Source organism: Linepithema humile, chromosome 6 (assembly GCF_040581485.1).
Source record: "Linepithema humile isolate Giens D197 chromosome 6, Lhum_UNIL_v1.0, whole genome shotgun sequence".
NCBI lineage: Eukaryota > Metazoa > Arthropoda > Insecta > Hymenoptera > Formicidae > Linepithema > Linepithema humile.
The window spans coordinates 22,334,264-22,355,057 of record NC_090133.1 but is presented as its reverse complement, the minus strand read 5'-3'; the positions used below and the strand labels follow the sequence as shown (position 1 = coordinate 22,355,057).

At 44.1% G+C, this 20,794-nt stretch overlaps 2 protein-coding genes across 4 annotated transcripts in view; one reads left to right on the top strand and one right to left on the bottom strand.

The window, feature by feature from the left end:
* LOC105671827 (dystrotelin-like) overlaps positions 1-8,575 on the bottom strand; it is a 77,473-nt gene extending 68,898 nt beyond the window's left edge. Inside the window, exon 1 of the mRNA XM_012366307.2 lies at positions 8,549-8,575. Within this exon, the coding sequence (XP_012221730.1) occupies positions 8,549-8,560 (12 nt within the window). The 5' untranslated portion in view covers positions 8,561-8,575. The remainder of the gene's footprint in view (positions 1-8,548) is intronic.
* The window catches only part of ko (Stork-head domain-containing protein knockout), a 71,055-nt gene that overhangs the window by 45,748 nt on the left and 4,513 nt on the right, over positions 1-20,794 (top strand). Inside the window, exons 1-4 of one of the 3 annotated variants that reach the window (XM_067357058.1) lie at positions 2,313-2,644; positions 17,018-17,473; positions 19,913-20,119; positions 20,575-20,759. In XM_067357058.1, coding sequence (XP_067213159.1) covers positions 17,173-17,473; positions 19,913-20,119; positions 20,575-20,759 — 693 coding nt within the window. In that variant the 5' untranslated portion in view covers positions 2,313-2,644; positions 17,018-17,172. Of the gene's footprint in view, positions 1-2,312; positions 2,645-17,017; positions 17,474-19,912; positions 20,120-20,574; positions 20,760-20,794 lie in introns of those variants that run through there. The other 2 variants (XM_012366304.2, XM_012366305.2) reach the window with 2 other exon arrangements.

The window sequence follows — 20,794 nt, the reverse complement described above, 5'->3', positions numbered from 1 at the left end:
TATCTCCGCTGTTATTAATGTTTCAACCACGAGAGATTTGTACAAAGTAAGATTCACGACATTTACGGTAATGTCAGCTCTAATAGTGGGACACTGATGCACGTTATACCTGTGCACACTCAATGTTTATTGCGCATACTTGGTTAAAACGCAAGTCGCGGATGCTAATACGGGCCAAGTCAATGCATCAACGAGATAAGGAACACGAACGTAGGAGCGCAACGACGAGGATTCTGCAGGACGTGCCGGAACGCGGACGCGAGTCCGGGAAATTAATAGCATCGTATCGACATCCAGTTATTTCTATACTTTAATCCATAGTGTACTATAAATAGACGCGGGAGTGCGGTTACGCGGAATGCACGGATTGTACACGTACGTTACGTGTCGAGCCGATCGTCGGCGATTGCGATTCGGCATTTTTATTCACGCCTGAAGAGAAACACCATGCCTCATTCATTATATTGACTGGCTGCAGACGTTGTTAAGACGCGCGTAATTCCGTTCGCGTTAGCGCTGCACGAACCTCGGCTAAAGTATGCAGCCGCATTTTATGTTGATGAGCGGACGGCAGCCCGAAACGTCGACGCGCTTTACCACGTCAGGAATCACGACTATGTTATTCCGTTTGAATGCACGAGCTCGCGAGTGATGCGACTTCAAATGATTCGTTTCTTGCTTTAAGTCTCAATTATCAAGAGGCTGCGCAAAATGTGGTATGAGATTGATTGTGAAATGGTAACGTGATTTTGCCGCTATAAAATGTCTATAAAGTAGCGTAGCTGTGAAGAGACGCGTACAGAATTGCGAATATAGTTAACACAAATATCAATAAATTTTGAATTTTATGAAGCCTTAGTGTTTTAATAATAATAATTAAATAACTAGACTATTAGACCAATGCAAGTACTTCGTACTGTAATGCTTGTATTTATGCCATGTATCGGTCGCTCTCGGATTTCTCTCAAGTGAGATTTACACAGCGTAAATACAAGCATTACAGTACGAAGAGTTTGCGTTGGTCTAATAGTCTAGTTATTTAATCACTGTTATTAACGTAAATATATTATTTTAAGGATAATTTTAATAATTCAATAATTTTTCAAGTATATCGTATCTTTGATACTTGGTTTGCTTTCAAACAAAATTTTTTTCTCGGTTTAAAATCCGTCAATTGTAATCGGAATATTAAGGACACGATGATGCGACCCCGTTTATTACAGGTTTGACGACAGGATTCCAGCGTCCTTCTAGTTGACGCAGCTCGACATTTTCCCGTCGAGCGCTTATCGATTACTTTCTGTTTGATTTTTCTCTTCCGAATCATCGCGAATCTCCACCTCAAATTGCTCCGACGCAAATCCTTCACTCAGCTATTTAGTAAACAATAATGATGATGCATTTGCATTCACGTTAATCGGATCTTTATATCAGGCAAGTTAAGCTGATTGTGCGAAAATCCGACAGCCACATTTAGCGAGCTAAATGTGAGCCGAGAACACCTTAAGTGTACCTTAAGGCCACGGCACTTTAAACGCGTCTCTGTAATCGTAAGGTCGGTCGACCTCTCACGCCTCCCCTGTCACGATTTTGCTATTCGCTCGATCGGAATAAGCTTTGACGTGTGATTACCTTTTCGCGTTAAAAAGCAAAACTTTATTTTCGCCGTAGTGATGAGAATTTCGTACGCGAGTGTGTGTTGCTTCTTAAACGTGTAATCAATATGTCAATATCTGGTAAATATCGCAAGTTTATTCTAGAATCGTGAAATGATTTTGCTGTTATAAAATAACGAAGCAAGTGTAAAGAATTGTTCATTAGGCGGATACCAGGTTTATTTGAACGCATTCCTGCTTGTTAGTATCACTCGTTTGGGACTACCCTATTTTCTGCTCATCCCTTTCTGTTCGTTGTTTCCTGTTTTTTTTACACCACCCATCCATAGGCCGAGAACAATTTTCCTCGTTTATTTTTGTAGTTGATTTATGGGAAAATACAGAAATTCTATTTTTGTGCGAGATGTATGAGAGGGCGAAAACAAAATTGATTTGTTTCAACATTTTTCGCGCAAATTAGTCGATTACAAAATAAACTAAAAATGTTTTCTTTTATTCTCTCCGCGTTCTGCATATTTACTAATAAAAAAATGTGCATTGTCGAATTTAATTACATTAAATTGCGTTATATAATTAAATCCGCACACGAAGCGTATTTCAATCCATAATTCGAGTACGCGTTAAACAGTGGTATGGAAAATGAATATGGCCGTGTGTACTTTCGACTTCTTTAAAATGAGTGATGATAACAGTGTTGGCTAGGGGTCAGTTAGTAAGCCGGTTTCGCGGAAAACGCCGGTTTTGCCGTGCCTAAAAGGGGGAATTAGGAATTTTGAAGCCGTAGAAGCCAAAGATCCCACGGTACTACGATTCATTCGTTCGTTAAATATGTGCAAGCGTGTACTGAGTGAGTGAAATGACAGTGCCCCGAGTAACGAGCTATCTGCCTATCCATCTACCACCGCCAGTGTAAACGTTTGTAGGCCCATCGATGTGTGCCGCGGTATTTTCGAGTGGCAACTTCCTGTCGAGTGTCAGCTGGATCCTGGCGGCCGCCTCCTCGTAGATCGCCGATTACCACGATGATGGTAGGGTCGAGACACGGCATACTTCGCTATTACCTTGCTTCTTCCTGCCGTTCTCGAGAACGTTACGCGGACATTTCCCCACGACTCGTTCGGCCGCTAAAGCGTCGCGTTCCTATTCATATTCATAATTCGTCAACGGCTCGCGATTTGCAAACGATAAACTCGCGCGATTTTCTTATTAGATAAGCAATACCCTGCTGCGTGAGTTTAACAGAGAACGACAGAACTCTCGAGCGTTTTCACGCTTCGCGATGACCAGAGATTTATATTTCCCATTTCTCAGAACGCAAGTTTCCATATTCATTCTAATTATCTAAATAATTATTAAATTAATTGCACATCGTTACTGGTAATTACGGAAAGGATATTTGAGGCAAACAAACATCCTTTGCGACGGTAGGTAGATAAACAGATAGCTCGGCCCCGTCATTTCGTTTACACGAACGAGCGAACGAACGATCGTGAGTCTAACAATATTAGTAAATGTTGGAAAATATTGACTCTGTATCTGCACGCGTGCAATTACGAGTACATCTGAATAATGAAAAGAGCAGTTAGCGGCGCGCGGCTCATTACGCGGTCAAACGACGCTGTTTACGTGGTCGAGTGCGATTAGCGCGGATACGAGAGCGAGACGCGGCGCGTCGTTTAATCATAATTACTCGAAGACCGGTAGCGCGGGAGAAGCTTTCGACGTGATAACTCGCCGACTTGAGTCAACATCGCGTCGCCACGCAATGCAGTGTCGTAAGGCAGCATGTCGCGAACGTACGTACGGAGGCTGCGGCATTGAGTAACGGATAATTGCATCGGCTAATAAATTAATCCGCGACCTCCCTCGCGCACGCCCACGAGAGAGAAAGAGAGACGCGTAGTGGTATCGTCTAAGTCGCCGCTAATAAGTATCTTGCGCCATTCCGAGCGATTGTCTAGGTCAAGGTGTTCGCTTTTAAACACACCTGTAAACCAACGCACGTAGCGCGTACTCGCAAACGTTACCTCTATGTTTTCTTGATCATTACATAACATAAGAATAGGCTGCGAGATCGTAAATTATATTCCTCGCCGCGGTGAATAAGCTAAGTATAGATTCACAAATGTGGATCGAATTTCGGTTTCGTGTAATGTAAAAATTTTAGATCGACAACTGTGCGGGGCAATTTAATCCAACAAATATTTAATCTAATTTCGGGGGGTGAGGGGGGGGGGTTAAACGCGGTGTCACGTTGTTACGTGACACATGTGCGATATTTGACAATGGGTATCAAATTTTAATGTTTATTACCGTGACTCTCATTTGAGCGAGGCGAGTCGCCTCTCTCTCTTCGTTCACCCCTAAACTACGCACGGATAATAAATGTAAAGCCACCCTCGCGCGGTTACGAAGCGTGCTGGCTGATGAGACATATGCGCAGATGCGGCGATTCTCTCTCGCGGCACACATTCGAGAGGGTAACGTGATATATGCGCGTCATTCTTTCTCCTTTTTTTACCGTAATAATGACAGAGAGCTGTTTGTAACGAAGCGGTGACATATACGCCGATTGCGCCCGACGCGCAACTTGCGTTTAAGTACGCGAAACGAAAGGACGCTTACGAACGCTGAAAGCGTTAACCTCGTGAGCGCGCGCGTCTCTCGAAAATGAAGACGCGAAAGAGGATCCCAGGGAATCCGGCCAATCGGCCGCATAATGATGCGCTACGGGAAACGAGTGGAAAATTACACAGTGCCGAAGAGACTCCGCACTTTCGTGCAACGAGGAGAGCAAAGAACGTGGCATTCTGGCCGCGAAAGGGAAAGGCCGCCTTCGTTATCGCGGCGCATCGTGCATCGTGCAAAACTGCAGAATTTCAGCGGCGATATACTATACGTATGGCATTTACCTATTTGCCGGGATGGAAAGCCGATACTTCCACGGTGCACTCTCCTCGCGTGCGAGTCGTGCGCGAATAAACACGGCGCTCTCCGGCCAAAGAAGTGGACAATGTTTCAAGCGCGGATCATAATATCGCATCGTGTTACACGAGAGAAAATCTATCCCGCTTGTTTTTGCGCACTCCGAGTGTCATTTCCGTAATCGGTAGGTATCGTCGGTGTCATCTTGATTAATCACCGTTGTGCATCCACGAGAGATTTATCTTTTTAATCGAAATATTGAAAGCCGACGATGAGCAAGAAAATTAATTTCTTCTGATTTGAAGATTGGCTCGGAAATAACATGTGATAATAATAAATTAATAAAATTAATTTCACGTGTGCAGACAAATCCTTCGTCTTGTGATACATTTTTCAATTCATCCGCCAGGTATATTTAGATCGCGCGGCCTAGAGATGGAAACGGTAAAAGCAGAGAATAATATAACGAGCGTTACATGCGTGAGACGCGTACATGTGCGTATATATACGTTCATTTCCGACTAACTGTTCCATGCAGCGGGAACAGTTTATGCATTTCAGCGAAGTACGGCTACGTGCGAGGAGCGTGCGAAGATTTGCGCGGCGCGATTCAGGTAATTGACTGGAGTGAAACCCGCGCTTTCGAAAGCGACGTCTTGTAGCTAATAAATTCCCGAAAACAATGCCACTGTCATGATTTTCCTATTTGTTCTGCAGGAAGATATATCAACCGTGTCCTTGAGAATTGTTTCCCCGTGCAGTTTCCATATGCAACTGATGTGAATCAAGTTATTTTTACATCTTACGCAGATTAAATGCGGCCTAATATATAACACAGAGAAGGTAGATGTACGATAAAATCGGGCGTTTCGTTTCCACGCGAACCGCGTCCGGGATTAAGCCGCTTATCAGTAGTCCCGATGAAAACGCGCTCGCCGCAGCGTCCCGAGAAATCCCTAAGAGCGGTCAGTAAAATTCTGAAGATGTTCTATGCGTGAAATAATCCTTTTACATATTATACCCTCTTAGTACTCCGGCTTAAACTTGTTGCGAGGACTTTATCTTTATTCGCCAACACGCGATCGAGATATCTTGCATTCACAGATAAGGTTGCCGTGCGCCGTGGTATGTATGCAGGTTGAAGAACATCGGTTTAAACATACACGGAGACGGTAGGCGAAGGACGAATCTCTTAGGATTCGTGATCTTATGTACGAGCAAAATTTATGCCGTTCGGTAGTGCGAGTTAATATCGCCGAACCTTGACTCAAAGAGGGAGAGCAGAGGTTGTACAAGATGTTTTAATTCTTTTCGTACAAATTTTATCAGCGTAATCCATAAATAATAATAACATTTTTATTTAAATTTTGTTGAAAAATTCGGACACAAATATGAAACATGAAGAGGAAAGAATAATTTCATCGTCGACGCTTATATAAAGTATATTATTCCGCAACAGTCGCTTACAAACCATCGACCGTCATCAATATCTCATACTAAATCGAAGCCCATTCATAATTTTCATCGTAAATCTCTGCGTCTTTTTATATTTCGGCTTATGAAATACGCCGATAAAACTCGCGTGAGGAAGATTAAAACAGCCTGTAGAACAGTCGGTAGTGCTTATGAATAAGGAATATCCCGGCAGGCCGACCAAGTCGGGCAGAGTCTTATGCTATCCATGAGAACTGGACCGTTCCGGAGAGCTCTCGCGAGTATATCTCTCTCGTCATCGCGCTCTCTCCTTCTCCTATCACCTTCGGCGAGCGCGCGAGAATATATATTCTCTTTCTCCACTTGCTCGTGCGAGGATCTTCGGCGAGGCGCGCATAGCTTATATATCGCGCGCGAATCGTGGCACTGGAGTGCTGCCTATCTGGCACGGTTCGCTCCGGAGAAAATGTAGGTAGGGAAATTGGCGCGCGTGTCGTCGGAAACGGCGGGTACGCGATATAACTTTGCTGGATAATAAAGGATATCGGCTGGAATGTCGCGGGACGCTGTCCAAGGCGACGGCATAAATTCACTGAACTACCTCTTCCCTGTTGCATCTCAATTCCGTCGTTGCGGTTTGATTAGGATCGTCCGGGGTGAATATCCAGAGATTCCGCGGAGAAGCGAAAGTAAATGACGGAGACAATATTTTCGTACGCTCGAAACGACATACCGATACGCAAAAAAAAAGACCATTCCGGCTCTCGGACATATTTTAATAATGCTTTTTAAATGCAAATCGCGGTGGATTGCATCGGTATTTTCTGAAATAGCTATAAAAGTTGACGGCGCTCACCACGCGGACGGTTTTTAACCGGTTTCCCCCGCGGCGACGCACGCGGATGTCCTGCGAGAATAGACACGAAGGTGTCTTTTACAACACGTACGACACGCATACGCGTGTCGGGTATCGCGTGGTCATTTGCGTCGTCTGATTTTTCGCGTGGGTATACGATCGCGTTGCTATTGTTAGTAGCCGTTAAGGAAAACGAGTTTCTTCAGGTGAAACGCGGTCGTAGGTTCATTACGACTAATCCATTACGACGACGCGGTGTTAAGACGTGGAACAAACACAAGAGACCGTTTGCAAGTTGAAATGACTTATTTCTTTATCTCGAGGTCCAATGTTTGCAGACTCTCTTCTCGAAAGGACGACGTCTAGACTTACGTCGCTTTTCACAGATACCAGTTCCATAAATATGTCGTGACAAATGTTTCGGAACGATAAAGCAAGTGGTTATTGCAAAAGTGCAATCGCGCATATTAAATAGCTTCATTCCATTTATTGCGAGGTAAACGAGCGATTTAAACGATGAGAAATTAGACAGGCGGAGAGTAAATGGAATTATAGCGGCGGAAAGAAAAATCTAGGAAAATCGTGCGCATCAGCATTAGAGCGTCGACGACGCGTCGTAAAATAAATTTTGTACTCGATTATTAACTTTATTAGAGCGCGCGCACCGGTTTATATTTATTTCACATGACCCGCGCATGTGCATGCGTCGGACAAGCCTGAATCGAGTGGACATTGTCGACAGTATCGGGACCACTTAGGTGCTACTGCGTGATTTCGCCCGCTCGCATTTGATCGGATCGCACGAAAACGCAATTTCACACGTTCTGAAATTCGATTTAAGTCGAGCATGGAATTGTACCGCGAAATCGTACGCACATTTTAGAATAAAAAACTCATGCTGCTTTCTCTGCTACTTTGCTAATATAGAAGTGTAATTGTGTAGACGTGCCATCATATTTATGTACGTATTTATACATAAAAAGGAAACGAACAATTTTACTTATCAATTAGGATATTGTAATTTATTCTACTCGCCGCAGATTCTGTTTCTTGCAGAAATCTGATTCTACTTGATTGATTCGCGTCAGCTTTATCGGATAATTCGGCACTCGCACTTAATTGCGTGTATCACCGAACGCTGTTGTATACGAATGCCACGCTGTTGTATATGAATTGCGAACGCGAGATAAAAGGCAGAGGAATTGGCTATTGAAAACATAAGCGAATCAATCTGTATATGTGCGGATTAAATTTTAAGCCGCTCACAGTTTGTCAGAGATAGCGATTCAAAAATTTCGAAGCAATAGCTTGGCGCGAGTTAGATTATTAAAGAATCGTTAAAGTGATAGCGCGAGTTGATCATAATCACGCGTTCGAAATTGCTACCTGAAAGTTCACCAATTTTCTTGTCGCGGCCGAAATTAAGAAATTTAATATTATAATTTAAATTATTTGATCTTAAACACAGAGCTCTACAAATTTCATTTTATATCGCAACTGATGAGTTAGCTAATGATTGAGCAATAGCTAGAGATTATTCGAGTAATTATAAAGCTTATAATGGAATTGTAATGAGATAGAATATAATGTACCGATATTTTCTAGAGATGATTATCAAAGCACAATCTCTAGTAATTATATAGTAAATCTTGATGAAAAAGGCAGCATTTTGCCTTTGTCAGTATTTTATGTAATTTTAATTAATAAATTCACTCACCGGTCGTGGCATTTCGAAGCAAAGTAGCCTTCATAACTGCATCTGTAAAAATTAATATACATTTTTGTTATTGTGAGTTACTTTTTATGTATGATTATTACGTGTTATTTAATTATTTCCATTTTTATGAAAATGTAACAACAATTAATTGCACGGCTGCGGAATAGTGATATTTGTTAATTAATATCAATATTTTGAATATTAAGATTTCACCACAAATACAAAAGAAATTTACTGTTAAAGGAAGTGATAAGTTACAGTAGCTTTAAAAGTTGTTTGCAACCAGAAACTACTTCGGGTCATCGACATCGATTCGGCGGTTTGCTTTGTTCGACCGGACAATTCCACGGCAATAATTTCTTAGGTGCGACCAAACCGCGAGCGATATAATTACAAAGGCGTGTACACCGCCTGTCCATAGAGATGACGAAAGGCGTGGTGTTGCGTTTGTAAAATGTTGGCCTGCCTTGCGAGCGTAAGTCGCGTTACTTCCATATGTAGGCTAATGTCAAGGGAGCACAACAATCCGCAAATATATCTTCGGCGTGATTGATGACACACCGCCATCGCCCATTCTTCCGCGCGCAGGATTGAAGATGGTTTTAATTAACAGTCGAGCAAAAAAAAAATCGTCAGCATGTAATTTGTGCTGTAAAAGGATAGGCGGTGATCTTGACCCGAAGCTAGTCATTTGCCAAAGAAATACTTTTTGCGGCCACTTTTTGTAACTTTTTTTCTGATGACTTTAATGTTTCGGTATGACTCATCGATTTCGCTTATTTACTTTTCGCCTGTACATAGTCGTCTGAGAAAATAGTTCAAGGGTAAATTAATGATGCAATTAAACGAGATCAAATTAACTGCATTGTCATTAATACTGCGGGAGTGTTTTTGCACATTCGCGATCATATTTATAATCACCTATTCTCCGATTAGTGAATTTTACCACTGGTAAACCGTCGTGACATTTCACCTGTGCTCCGTTGACCTCGATAGCGTCAAGCAACCATTCGCCTCTGCAGATAAATACGTGCATCACTTCCGTGTTACCTTATGACCTACCTTAACAAGAAATCGCTGCAGCGAACATGCGGAAACCTTTATTATAATTCTTCACGATTCGTGGTTTTTCATAAAATAATGCACATTATTTTAGCAAACTCTGATAATCTAATTAAGTAAAAAAATTGTTTTAGTATTTTAAAGCAATTATAGTGTCAACACAAATCCGAGACTTGATATTTTTCAAAACTATGCACGCCTATGTTTCAGAAACATTCACACATATTTCATTTCTGTTCTATAATCATTTCACAAAATTTTTTCGAAATAATAATAATTGCTCCGTTGATCCGCAATCCGATATCTATCTTGTAGATTCAATAACTCAATCTAGACAATGCTAAAATATTGGTGCAAATGTACTAGTAATCTTTTCAATCTTCTACAACTCATTGCTTGAGAAACCATAGGCAAAAAGGATATAAAACTTTCCCAATTGGGAGCGGTAGGTCGAAGATAGCTTGTTCCCGGGCACGATGTAATGTTTCATCGCGTCGAAAAGTTTCCTAATTATCACTAAAACCACGCTGCCTGAAACCGACCGCCACAACGAGCGCAACGTGAAATTTATTACTCGAATACACTTGAGGGCCGATCCCTTTCAGTTCAACTCAATTACGCCATTATCGGTCGTGATCAACGATGAGGCAACGAAAAACTCTCAAACCTGCATGTTTAGTACAGGAACACGGTATTACGTCTCACTAAATATCACGTACAGAACATAATTAAATCACAAAAAGTTCAGCATTTCTTAAAATAAATAAAAAATAAATATGTGTAATAATAAATAAATGAGAATCTGCTGTGATATTGAAGCTAGAAATTAGGATTAAGACATAATAAGATTTGGAATAATAGGATACTGTCCAATTATAGCGAAGTTGACGGGCGTGCCGTGTGATCGTACTTGCAAAATGACTCAAGTCAAATGCGAGAGCGAGCGGACGGCTGCGCCCTTATCGCGCGGAGAACGAATAGTATCGGCGCATGATGCAGCAGCGTCGAACGGCGGAATCGAGGCTACGAGTCGGTTCTCATGGCCTCGGCTTATATCGTCTTTCTGGCGGACGAAAAATTGCACGACCCGTGAGGTCGGATTTTAATCCGAGCGTGATCTAGTCGCTTCAATGCTGCCGTTGGCGATTCAACAAAATTTAATATCACCGCGGCGGAGATTTTCGCGCGGCTCGCAAAAAGTCCTGGATAAGCACGTGAGCGCGAATCCTTTTCTCATTTTTCATTTTGTTACGTGTAGTTCTCTATGGCAAAGGACTAAAATGCCTCGCATTGTTACACCGTCCTTTTGATACGCCAGACGGTTGTAATACGAGTATGTAGCACGACGAAGATATACAATGCGCAGAACCTGCACCGCGGCTTGAACGATATACAAGGAAGCCTCGGGATGGAAAGTCGCCGGTGTGTCACGATATTCCGTCGCGTGATGCGTTCGCGATACTCCATGGACCATAGAAACGGCCGAAGTCGCATGCATTAATGCGCGGTGTGAAAACGAATTTTCTGACATAACGACTCGGCTGCGGCGGGGAAAAATACTTGACCGCAATCTGTATCATGCGCACGATGATACAATGGCGATTCTTTTTTGCATATCTTGCGACACGATTATCCTCGTAATAACCTCGCCGTATTGTTCCCGATAATGTATGCGTTCGCGCATTTGCGTACATCTAGAAGCATCGGGCGCCGATCTGTGTGCGCGCGTGTGCACACTTCGTAGAGTTAAGCAGCTTACACTCGACGGATGCGAGGAGCTAGAGAAAGTCCGTGTACTCTGTTTCTTATGCGGATAATAGCGCAGTAATACACGAATGTTTTGGCATACGCACAGTGTCCGCTTAGACATAATAAAAATATGTACGTAACACATTTTCTTCTTAATAACAATAATAGTTCGAGATGACAATTTACGATGATGTTTTGTCAGGTGAATCAGGATACATTCTGAGCTTCTGAAAGCCTTATTTAAGACGGCAGTTAAATGTGCGAGTGTATTGCGCTACACACGCGTTATGTCGTCATTCGCCACCTGCGTAGGACCGTAGGAATTCGCAACCAATGGCACCACTTGCAGCCCGTAGGCGTATATGCGTGGTGTAAAATGCACATTATTGAAAAACTGGGTCCCGCGAAAAACAGGTATTCTCGAAGCAGCGTTGTGTCTGTCGCTAAATATAACCACACGACTTTAAACTGCTTGCATTTCGACCAATTGTAACACAATCATCATCATAAAACATAATAATTATCACACTGAAATATGAATTATTTTGTGCTGTTTAAATTTTCCTGAAATTTAAAGATATTACGAAAATTCTAATTAAATAAAATGTTAATGACAAAAAGGAATTTAAATTCAAAATATGAATGTTGTGTAATTGTTGCGCTTTTTGCCGACAGACCGTTCACCTCGCGAAGTCTGAGCCAACTGACAAGCGATCTTTCGATTAGTCTGCGGCAAAAATCATTACGGACATGAAGTGTTCGCCGTCGTCGAATGGTGAACATATTGTCGCGACCCGGAATAATTCCCTGAGAGGATCACGAGCGCGATCATTCGCCGTGACTTGTCGTCGGCTTAAAGGTTACTCGCCTGCAACTTATACGCTGCAAAATGTCTCCCGAAAATAACAGCGCCGTGATCCGTATCTCCGTCGTTAGATACAGTCCGGATACGACTTAATTTTCAAAACAATATTACGCGCGGGCTGCATTGTAAGTAATTTTTTTTTCCGCCGTCGTCGTCGCGACTAATATGCATATGTATACTCGGGAATAATCGCGGCGATATTTTATATCAAGTCGCTTCACGAATGCTCCATTTGCCTTATCTCTCGTATTTTCCGTCACGACACAATGTCGTGCCGTTTTCAAGTCGGAAAATTTCTATTCGACACTTTGCAACAGTAATAGCAGACCGGTATACCGTGCGACACGCACGTGTCTATCTATTTATAATTGATTCGTGCCTCTTACATAACTGCATTCGCATTCCGCGCGCGAATAACAAAACGATCGGTTAGCGACTCGACGGGATTATTGACTGCTGACGGGAACTCATAAATCCGACACGAACGAACGAGAGATCTGGTCGTGCGAAGCTGTCAACTAAGCAACCACACCTTTGTCCGAGAGGATTGCGCATTCTTCCATGCACTTCGTTCCTCTCAATAGAGTTTCACTATCGACCGCTACTCTTAGAATTGATTCCGCGTTGCGTTAATCATATATAAATAAACAACACTAAATAAACAAGTAATCTGCATTACAGCCAACGATCTAGACGAGGGATAATCTTTTTATTAATGTTGACAGAACTGACTCTGTTTCGCCATTAGGGTTGTCCTTATAAGCGTTAATTAAGATTAATTAGTCTCTTTTTATGAACGAAATTAAGAGGGACATCATCTTCCGTCAGGTTTAATTAATGTAATTTCATTTACGAGAATCCGCGCGTAGAGAGCGAAACTTCCGAGCTTATCAAACCTATGGACAAACGTAGTATCTTCGAGCAGTATAAAAGGATAAAATGGTCGCTATCAACGCTTTACGCCGTGCAATCAACAATCTAACATATGATTAATGTAATGTACGATTTCCGTATTTGCTCTCGAACGCGGTGACGTAATTCGGCAAAAAGAGGCCGGCGATTAAAGTAAACAGATGAGGAAGAATGAGTCGGAGGGATCGATATAGCCGGAGGTACAAAGTGGCGTCTTTAGGATTTACATATAATCAGTCGAGGAGGGGGGGGGGGAGGGAGAGTCGCCTGCTCCGCAACGCGCGGGAGAATATATATACGCGACTCAAAGGTCGCCTTGTTACGAGGTGATTCCTCGAGTGGCGAGTGGTCTTTGCCATTTCCCATGAGCGCAGCCATAAAGGCCGGCGGAGATCGGCCGACCGACCAGGCAGCCAACCAGCCGACCAACACGATGGATCACAGCGATAAGGATATATGCAGCGTGTTTCTGTAGCGTGTACGGTACACCGGAAGTGATCCCGCCGCGCGCTCGCGCGCGCGTTTCGAGGAACGGTTCGAGAGAGGTAACCGGTCGTCGTTCTCCTCCGCGCGGCAGCCTCCGTATAGCTCTTGTCTCCGCGTTTCTGCATCGTCCATTACCCGCGGTGATATTTGTCGATATATTTTACACGTGGGCGAATCGACCGAATGCCAGCCGGCACTACCTTTTACTTCGCCGTGAACGAACGCCGTCTACGTGGGCAGGGCGGAGTGGTATTATAATAAAGTCTCGTGGAATGATAGAAAGGTGCAGGCTGCTAATAATAGCCTCTCGCAGGGTCGTCGGCAGGTCGGCAGGTGTGCTCGGCTTTGCGGCATCTACTGTTCTCCGCGGCGCGGCTCGGTGTCGTCGGCTATCGCGAGTTCCGTGATATACAGCCGCGAAATCGAACGAGCTGAGTATCGCGAAACATTTCAGCTCGCACGAAATGCAAAAAATTATATATATAAATAGAGGCTATTCTAGTCGCCTGATTTTATTTGCACTACTTTGTATCGCGATAATAAAAGCGGCTTTGTATAATAAAATGACATTGCAATCTCGAGATCTTCGGCCGAGAGAAAGCTGCAAAATGACAGAGCGACACGGGAATCGTAACAACCGTCGTCGCGGAATCGGCTCTTTTAAATTCTATCCATAGGCGAGTTATAAAGTGCCTTATTAAAAATAAGAATAAGTCGTTAATGGCCATTCACAGAACCGCTAGTTGGGTGGTAAATGTCCATTGGCCATAAATTCCGTGCCGATTGGCAGTGCGGTATCTCGTGCGCGCGCGCGCGCGTTTCATTGAAACAAAACGACGAGCGGCACAGTTTGACGCATGCTTTCCGGAAAATTTATGACGCGTGTCTAATAGCCGGTGTTCACGTGAATGTCTGAAACCGCGCGTGTATGCCTCGCCAGTATAATTCTAAACGCGGGACGTGTTAGAGAGATTAAATCGCGCCATCGGACATCATCTTTGCCTGAATAAATTAGTGTCGTTTAAACGTCGGCGTAAGAAATGGTACCCTCTGAGAAAAAGATAGGCGAGACAAGAATGAGAGGCCTCGAACAGTGCGGCTCTCGAGAATCCCGCCGCGACGAACTCCGCCGGCCGACTACTCGAATTCGGAGCGCGCGCTGATAATGTCGGATAACGCGCGCGAGAACACGTTCGGAGGACACACGTTCGGGACGGGATTCTTGCAGCGGACCCCGGATGAGGCATACACGCCCCAGAACCGACATATCGGGTTCCGCGATCCCGCTGGCCTCGCTCCAACGTCTTCTCGTCCGACAAAGTTCCTTGAAAATTGTGCAACCGCGGTGCGCACGGCTTCGTTTTCTTTGCGATCTCCGCCGGCACAATGACGTAGATCATGTTCTTTTTCCGTACCGCGCGGGATAAGATCTCGGCGCGCGAATGAAACCGAAACTGGCCGCTCCCACGTGGGCATTAGGTGTCGCCTGGCCGCGGTTGCGACGTAGAAATTTAATTGACGACCGTGTTCGAGGAGAGATGTAAATAGTGTCGGCGATAATGCACGCAGTCAAAATAGCCGAGGCAAAACTTTCTCTAATCGCCGTAACGCGTTTCATTACGGCGCTAAAAGGGGTAACGAGATCGTAAAGAATACATGAAATGAATATGCTGAATGAACAATGATATTTTATCCCATTGACTAAACTGCGGACGGATCTCGGATGTGCTTCGGAGCGTGAGAATGATTTTGCTGCGTATAAGTAGTCGCGGTAAAGTAGTCGAAGTCTAAATAGGCACCTTTTGCATTCAATGAGCATTGAGCGTGAGAATAATGTTTAAGTCGAAAGTGGAAGTCGCCTTTTGCGTATAACCCGCCTTTTATGAAACGCGCGTATCAAGCGGAGATAGATGTCAGCGCGGAGACAAACGGCGAGACATCTCGTCTTGTCAGCGAGGGGTCGAAAGAATGAGAAACGAGGGAGAACTAGGAAGGCGGACTTGTTCGGCCTATTTGCTGCAATTGTTTAACGGGAGCCCGCGAAGCGAGCGTTTTCTACATGTTAGTTACACGCGTAATTGGAGACCCGCTCTTTCCTGTCTTGTCCGCGAACAACAAAGGCGCCCGTTGACAGACGTGCAGGAAAATTGCAGAGTTGCGCCGCGGAGAAGGCGGGCCCGCGATCGCACGAACTTTAAATAGAGCTCCTCCGTCGGTTGAAACCCTTAATTATACGCGATCGGCGGAGCCGGTGGCTTCGCGGACGCATTGTTGAGTCCTGACGTACTATCGGCGACTAACATTGATTAAAATATTTCAGTACGATCTGGAAGAACCGTATATCTCACGTCGGCAATCGACTTTCTCGTACTTCGAACGAAGCTTTCCTATCGGCTCTTAATTACGAACAATCAAGATGAAGCGAGTAATTCGAAAAATGCATCGATTCAATCTGAGATTCTTTTGATATTTCTTATGATAGACATTTTTTATCATGAATAATATCGCATATTTCACGTCGGCATCGACTTTCTTAGTATTGAAACAGCGTTAGAAATGCGTCGCACGGGCGAGGCCACGCGGGAAATTTCGAGGTTCCGCCGACTGTCGGGTTTAGAATAATCCATATTCTTTTTGTGGGCGTGAGCCAGATGTAAGAGAACACGCAGTCGCGGTGTCGCCTGGTTACCTTAAAACGTGACTGGAAGAATAAGGACCTCGAATTCTTTCGCAATACCTAAATCGTGGTCTTGCCGAGCCAATAAATTCGTTGCCTTCTTCATATTCAACGATCGCGTTTGTTCTTTGACTTTATTCGCGGAAAGAATCCGATTAACTCGTAATAGAAATGCCTATGTTTTTGTTCCGCCCGTGAAATCCGTAATCACGAATGCGGCATAAAACCCAACGTTCCGTCTTGTATTTCTTAAATGAAATGCTCGACCGTTGGCGCACGCATGGAAACGTGAACATTTTCATTTTGACTTAGAAAGCCTTCAACGCGATATGTCATTTAATTTGAATATGTTAACCGGATTCGGTATGTTACGTAATCGCTATTACGTATTCCATCGGCGACAGTTGTGTATATTGTGCTTTAGAATAAAATGAACTAAAGTAAAGCTGCGTGAGATCGCATAAGAGGGTAAATAGAAGCTTAGAACATTAAAGCTGCAACAGCGGCGTCGTGTTGCTCATTTTATGAGAACGTTAATACGACGGACGGTCGTAAAATCCGGATCGTAACGGCGCAAAATTGGTGTCGGGGCATAAAGCTAGTTGCATAAAACGAAACTCGCCGAGTTCAATCAGTTCCTAGAAAAATAACGCGCGGCCTCCGCATTGCCTGGTCGAAGATACCGAGTATTAACTTCGCGCCTTCTGCCGTTTCGCAGGTGATATAGAGGATTGTCTGGTGGCTCCAGTTTCCCAAGGCCAGTTCACGCCGCTGCCAGAAGCCTTGTGCTGGGCGATTCTGGAGCTGACTTCCCAGAGGCAGGCGGCGACCTTGGACACTTTGAGATCAGCCCTGAGGAATGCCTTCCCGGCGATGCAGAGACCCAGCCGGGAGCTCGTTTACGACGCGCTGGCGAAGCTCATGCAGGAGCGTAAGATCTATCACACGTCTCAGGGGTATTTCGTTGTAACGCCTGAGACCAAGAGGCTCAGACGCGACTCCGGTAGCTCCAGGCGGTGTTCCAGGGACGTGAACGGGTCCAGGGGTCAGGGTAGCATGCTGATGAGCAACGACGAAGCGGTGGCACTTGTGCACGGCGAGATGCTCACGCTGCGAGACGGTGATGTCACGCATCAGGCTGTACAGACAAACCTGGCGGACGTTATTTGCGGAGGTAAGAGTCCTGCTGATTACTCTTCGAGCCTGACATCATCTAGGTCTCTCAGTAAACAAAGTCCATTCTTTATTCCTGTATTTACTAAAACGCGACGATTCTCCGAGAAAATAATTTTTCAAAAACTATCTTATCCATTTTTTGTATAATTATTTCAATTAATGCGGAATATATTAAGGATATGCAAGTTTCCATTGCTTATGTACAGATCGCTCTAAAAACGGAAACTTCTTTTATCGCGATATTTATCTTTTGTGTACTAAATAATTTTAGATTTTGTAAATAAATCTGTTTACTTTTTTTAACGAGCAAAGTGCAATTTTTCACGTTGCGTAAAAGCGTGCTGCAGTATTTTGATTAAAAATACTTTCTAAATCATTTGTAAGACTATTACTAAAGAAAAGACGATAGAAACTTTTGTACATATTCCTAATAGAAATGTAAAATAGAAAGATAAATATTGTCAGAAGAGTTAATAATCGTAAGAAGCGTAGATATATACGTGTGCTTCATACGCGGAAGTTGTTGTACAAGAAGCTAATGCGGTGAAAATATCGGCCGTATAATATCGCGCGTGAAAGAAGGTGTCGCGTGACGACGCGATTAACGTGCTTTCGTCTTCATTCAATAGTAGCCGCGAAGTTCTCGGCGTCTTATTAAAGTGTCGCGTATCCCGTTGTCTCCTGCGGTTCGCGAGACTTATCCGTGAGGGAAAGTTTCCCGTAACCACGTTTCCCGTTGAATCGCCGTTTCGCGATATCAATCGCGATCGTTAATTGCGGATTTATAACGCGTCGCCGATCAATTTGACGCGTCGGCAATATTTCAACGACACAACACACGAGAGATTATTCAGGACTCGAGAAGAACATTAATGCGACAGGCTGGAGAAATTGTTGTTACAGAAATTATTGTTAGTAATTTAATTTCTGGAAGAAGGAGATATCATGTATACAAAAAGAATAAACGAATGCTGCGGATTGACGTAAAATGTACAGAACTTTGTTCGTGCGTTTATAACGTCTTGTGTAATTTTCGCGACGGCGAGACGCATGAAAGGCGGGCAAATAAATGCGTGCGGTCAAGAAGTTAAGCTCGCTTTCGCCGTATCTCGTGAGTGGACAGGCACAGGAAGCTCAACTCCTCGTAAACTTGTGAGACGGCAGACTGGTCGGTTCAGGCAAACTCGTTCGGCACGTGTTCGGGAAACGTTCCGATTGTGTCCAGGAGGAGAGCAGTTCACTAGCTGCTCATTCTCCGAGGACTTTTTCTCCTCGCGACTCGACGGACGAGTCGAGAGAGCGTTTATGTTGTTGTCGTCCTTGGTAGCTACGCGAGCCTTACCGCCGGAAGATCGGCAATTCCTCTCGCGACCGCGCACGAAAAATCAGCGTGCGATCTTAATTTCACTTTTTGCCGCGTTCGCGGAAACAACGTTCGCTCTCCGCCACATGTTTTTTTTTTGAATCTTTATTGTCGGCGATTTTTACTTAAGAAATGTTGCACCGCGCGAATTTTAATCCCTGACTATCTGCAGATTGGAAGAAATTTTTGTTCTCTTTGTTATCTCCGATCTATTCTCTCATCGTCGTCCAAAAAAAAAAAAAAAAAAAAAAAAAACGCTTTTATACCACAACAACGACGCACGCGAAAATTTCTTGCGGCAATTCGCATGTTCTTTTTTTACGTATATCAACTATGTGTGTGTGGAGAATAGAGCCGGCAGCGTCAGCACGGCGCACAAGGAACAACAAGAACGAAGAATGAGAAAAAGGGGGGAGGGAGAAAGAGATAGAGCAAGCCGACGATGCCTGGAAAGCGTTTAGCACAACCAATATATTAGCTATTGGTCACGACATTGTCTACCGTTACATACGCTGTCGACATCGCTTGGGGGAGGGAGGAGGCGAGGGACCACGCGTATATAATCTTCCTACTTTTCTCTTACTCGTTTCTCGGTTGATTCTCACGCTGGTAACCCACTCGTCGTCGCTCGGATACGTCGGCGTATCGCCCCTGGCTATGTACCAAGATGAAACTCAGGAATGAGGGTATTCCACTTCTTTTTTTTTTTTTTTTTTTTTATAACGCAGAGCAGCGAACGCGGCTCGGTCATGATATTAACCCTTTTAACCGGAGCGACGCATCGCTCCGATATTTGCACGTATGCCCGTGTCAGGTGAATTTACTCTTCTCCTGTCTGTCTGTCTAACGCGCCGACCTGAATTCTACTGACATACGAACATACTTCCACGAACACGCGTATCTTATTTCAGACACCCGGAAGACACAGTCCAGTTTCCGAGGAATATAAAAATCACCAACGGGTTGTTAATATTGTTTAAATTAAACATTTATGAATTGTATCGCGTTAAGTATAATATATGGTGCAATAGTGTGTACAATTTATAGAAATAATTTTGATTGTCTCCCCCGCAGGGAATCCGAACGACAAGGTCCTGTTCGCGAGGTGCCGGTCGATGCCCAGCCGTCTCGAGAGGCGACACTCTCTACGGCTTTGGGGCTCGGCCAGGCGTTTGCACAGAAGCGGCAGTTCACGGTCTCTGCCGCGAAGACCCGAAAGAAGCGACACGTCTTCCAGCGCGGAATACGCCAGCACGGACAGCGCACCTCACAGCCCAACTAGTGAGTTTGATCGGGGAAGGGATTGCGTGGTGGCGGGTGACTGTTTGATAGAGGTGTTGGTTTAAAAACGCTTTCAATTGCACCTATGACTGTCTTTTCGAAAGTAGAATTTAGCGACGGAGCTTTACACCTTCCGAACGCCTGCGTGAATATTGTGCCATGTGTAAGATAGGCTCGTCGAACTTTTTCGTTTGCTCTACTCGAACGGCTTTCTTTATCGTTATGAAATTATTTATTGATTCTTGTTATTAAATCTATTAAATTGCTTGGCGACTAACGAACGTTTCGATATACTAAAACAATTATTGACAACTATAAAACGCAAACCTTGCGAAATATTTAACGCAATAAGTCGCGTGATAACGCAAGCTTCGTAGTCACCTAGCATAGCAAGCTCTTCCTCGATCCTTATTACCTTCTAACGAAGTGCAACAAATCGAAATCCCTTCCTCAAGGCTTTTCTGGGATTTTTTCAGAGAAGATAGGCCTGCTGTCTAGGCTCTTTCGGCGGAGCACGCGGAGGAAGGGCGCACCGTTAATGGGCACTTTCAGTGCTCAGTATCCCCCCACCGAGTGGTTTAATCCGCGCGTTGTGCATTTGCATAGCGTTGCCACGCAGACGAGGGCCGCCAGCCCTTCGGTAAGTTGCATACAGGTATTTCCCAACAAGAAGCA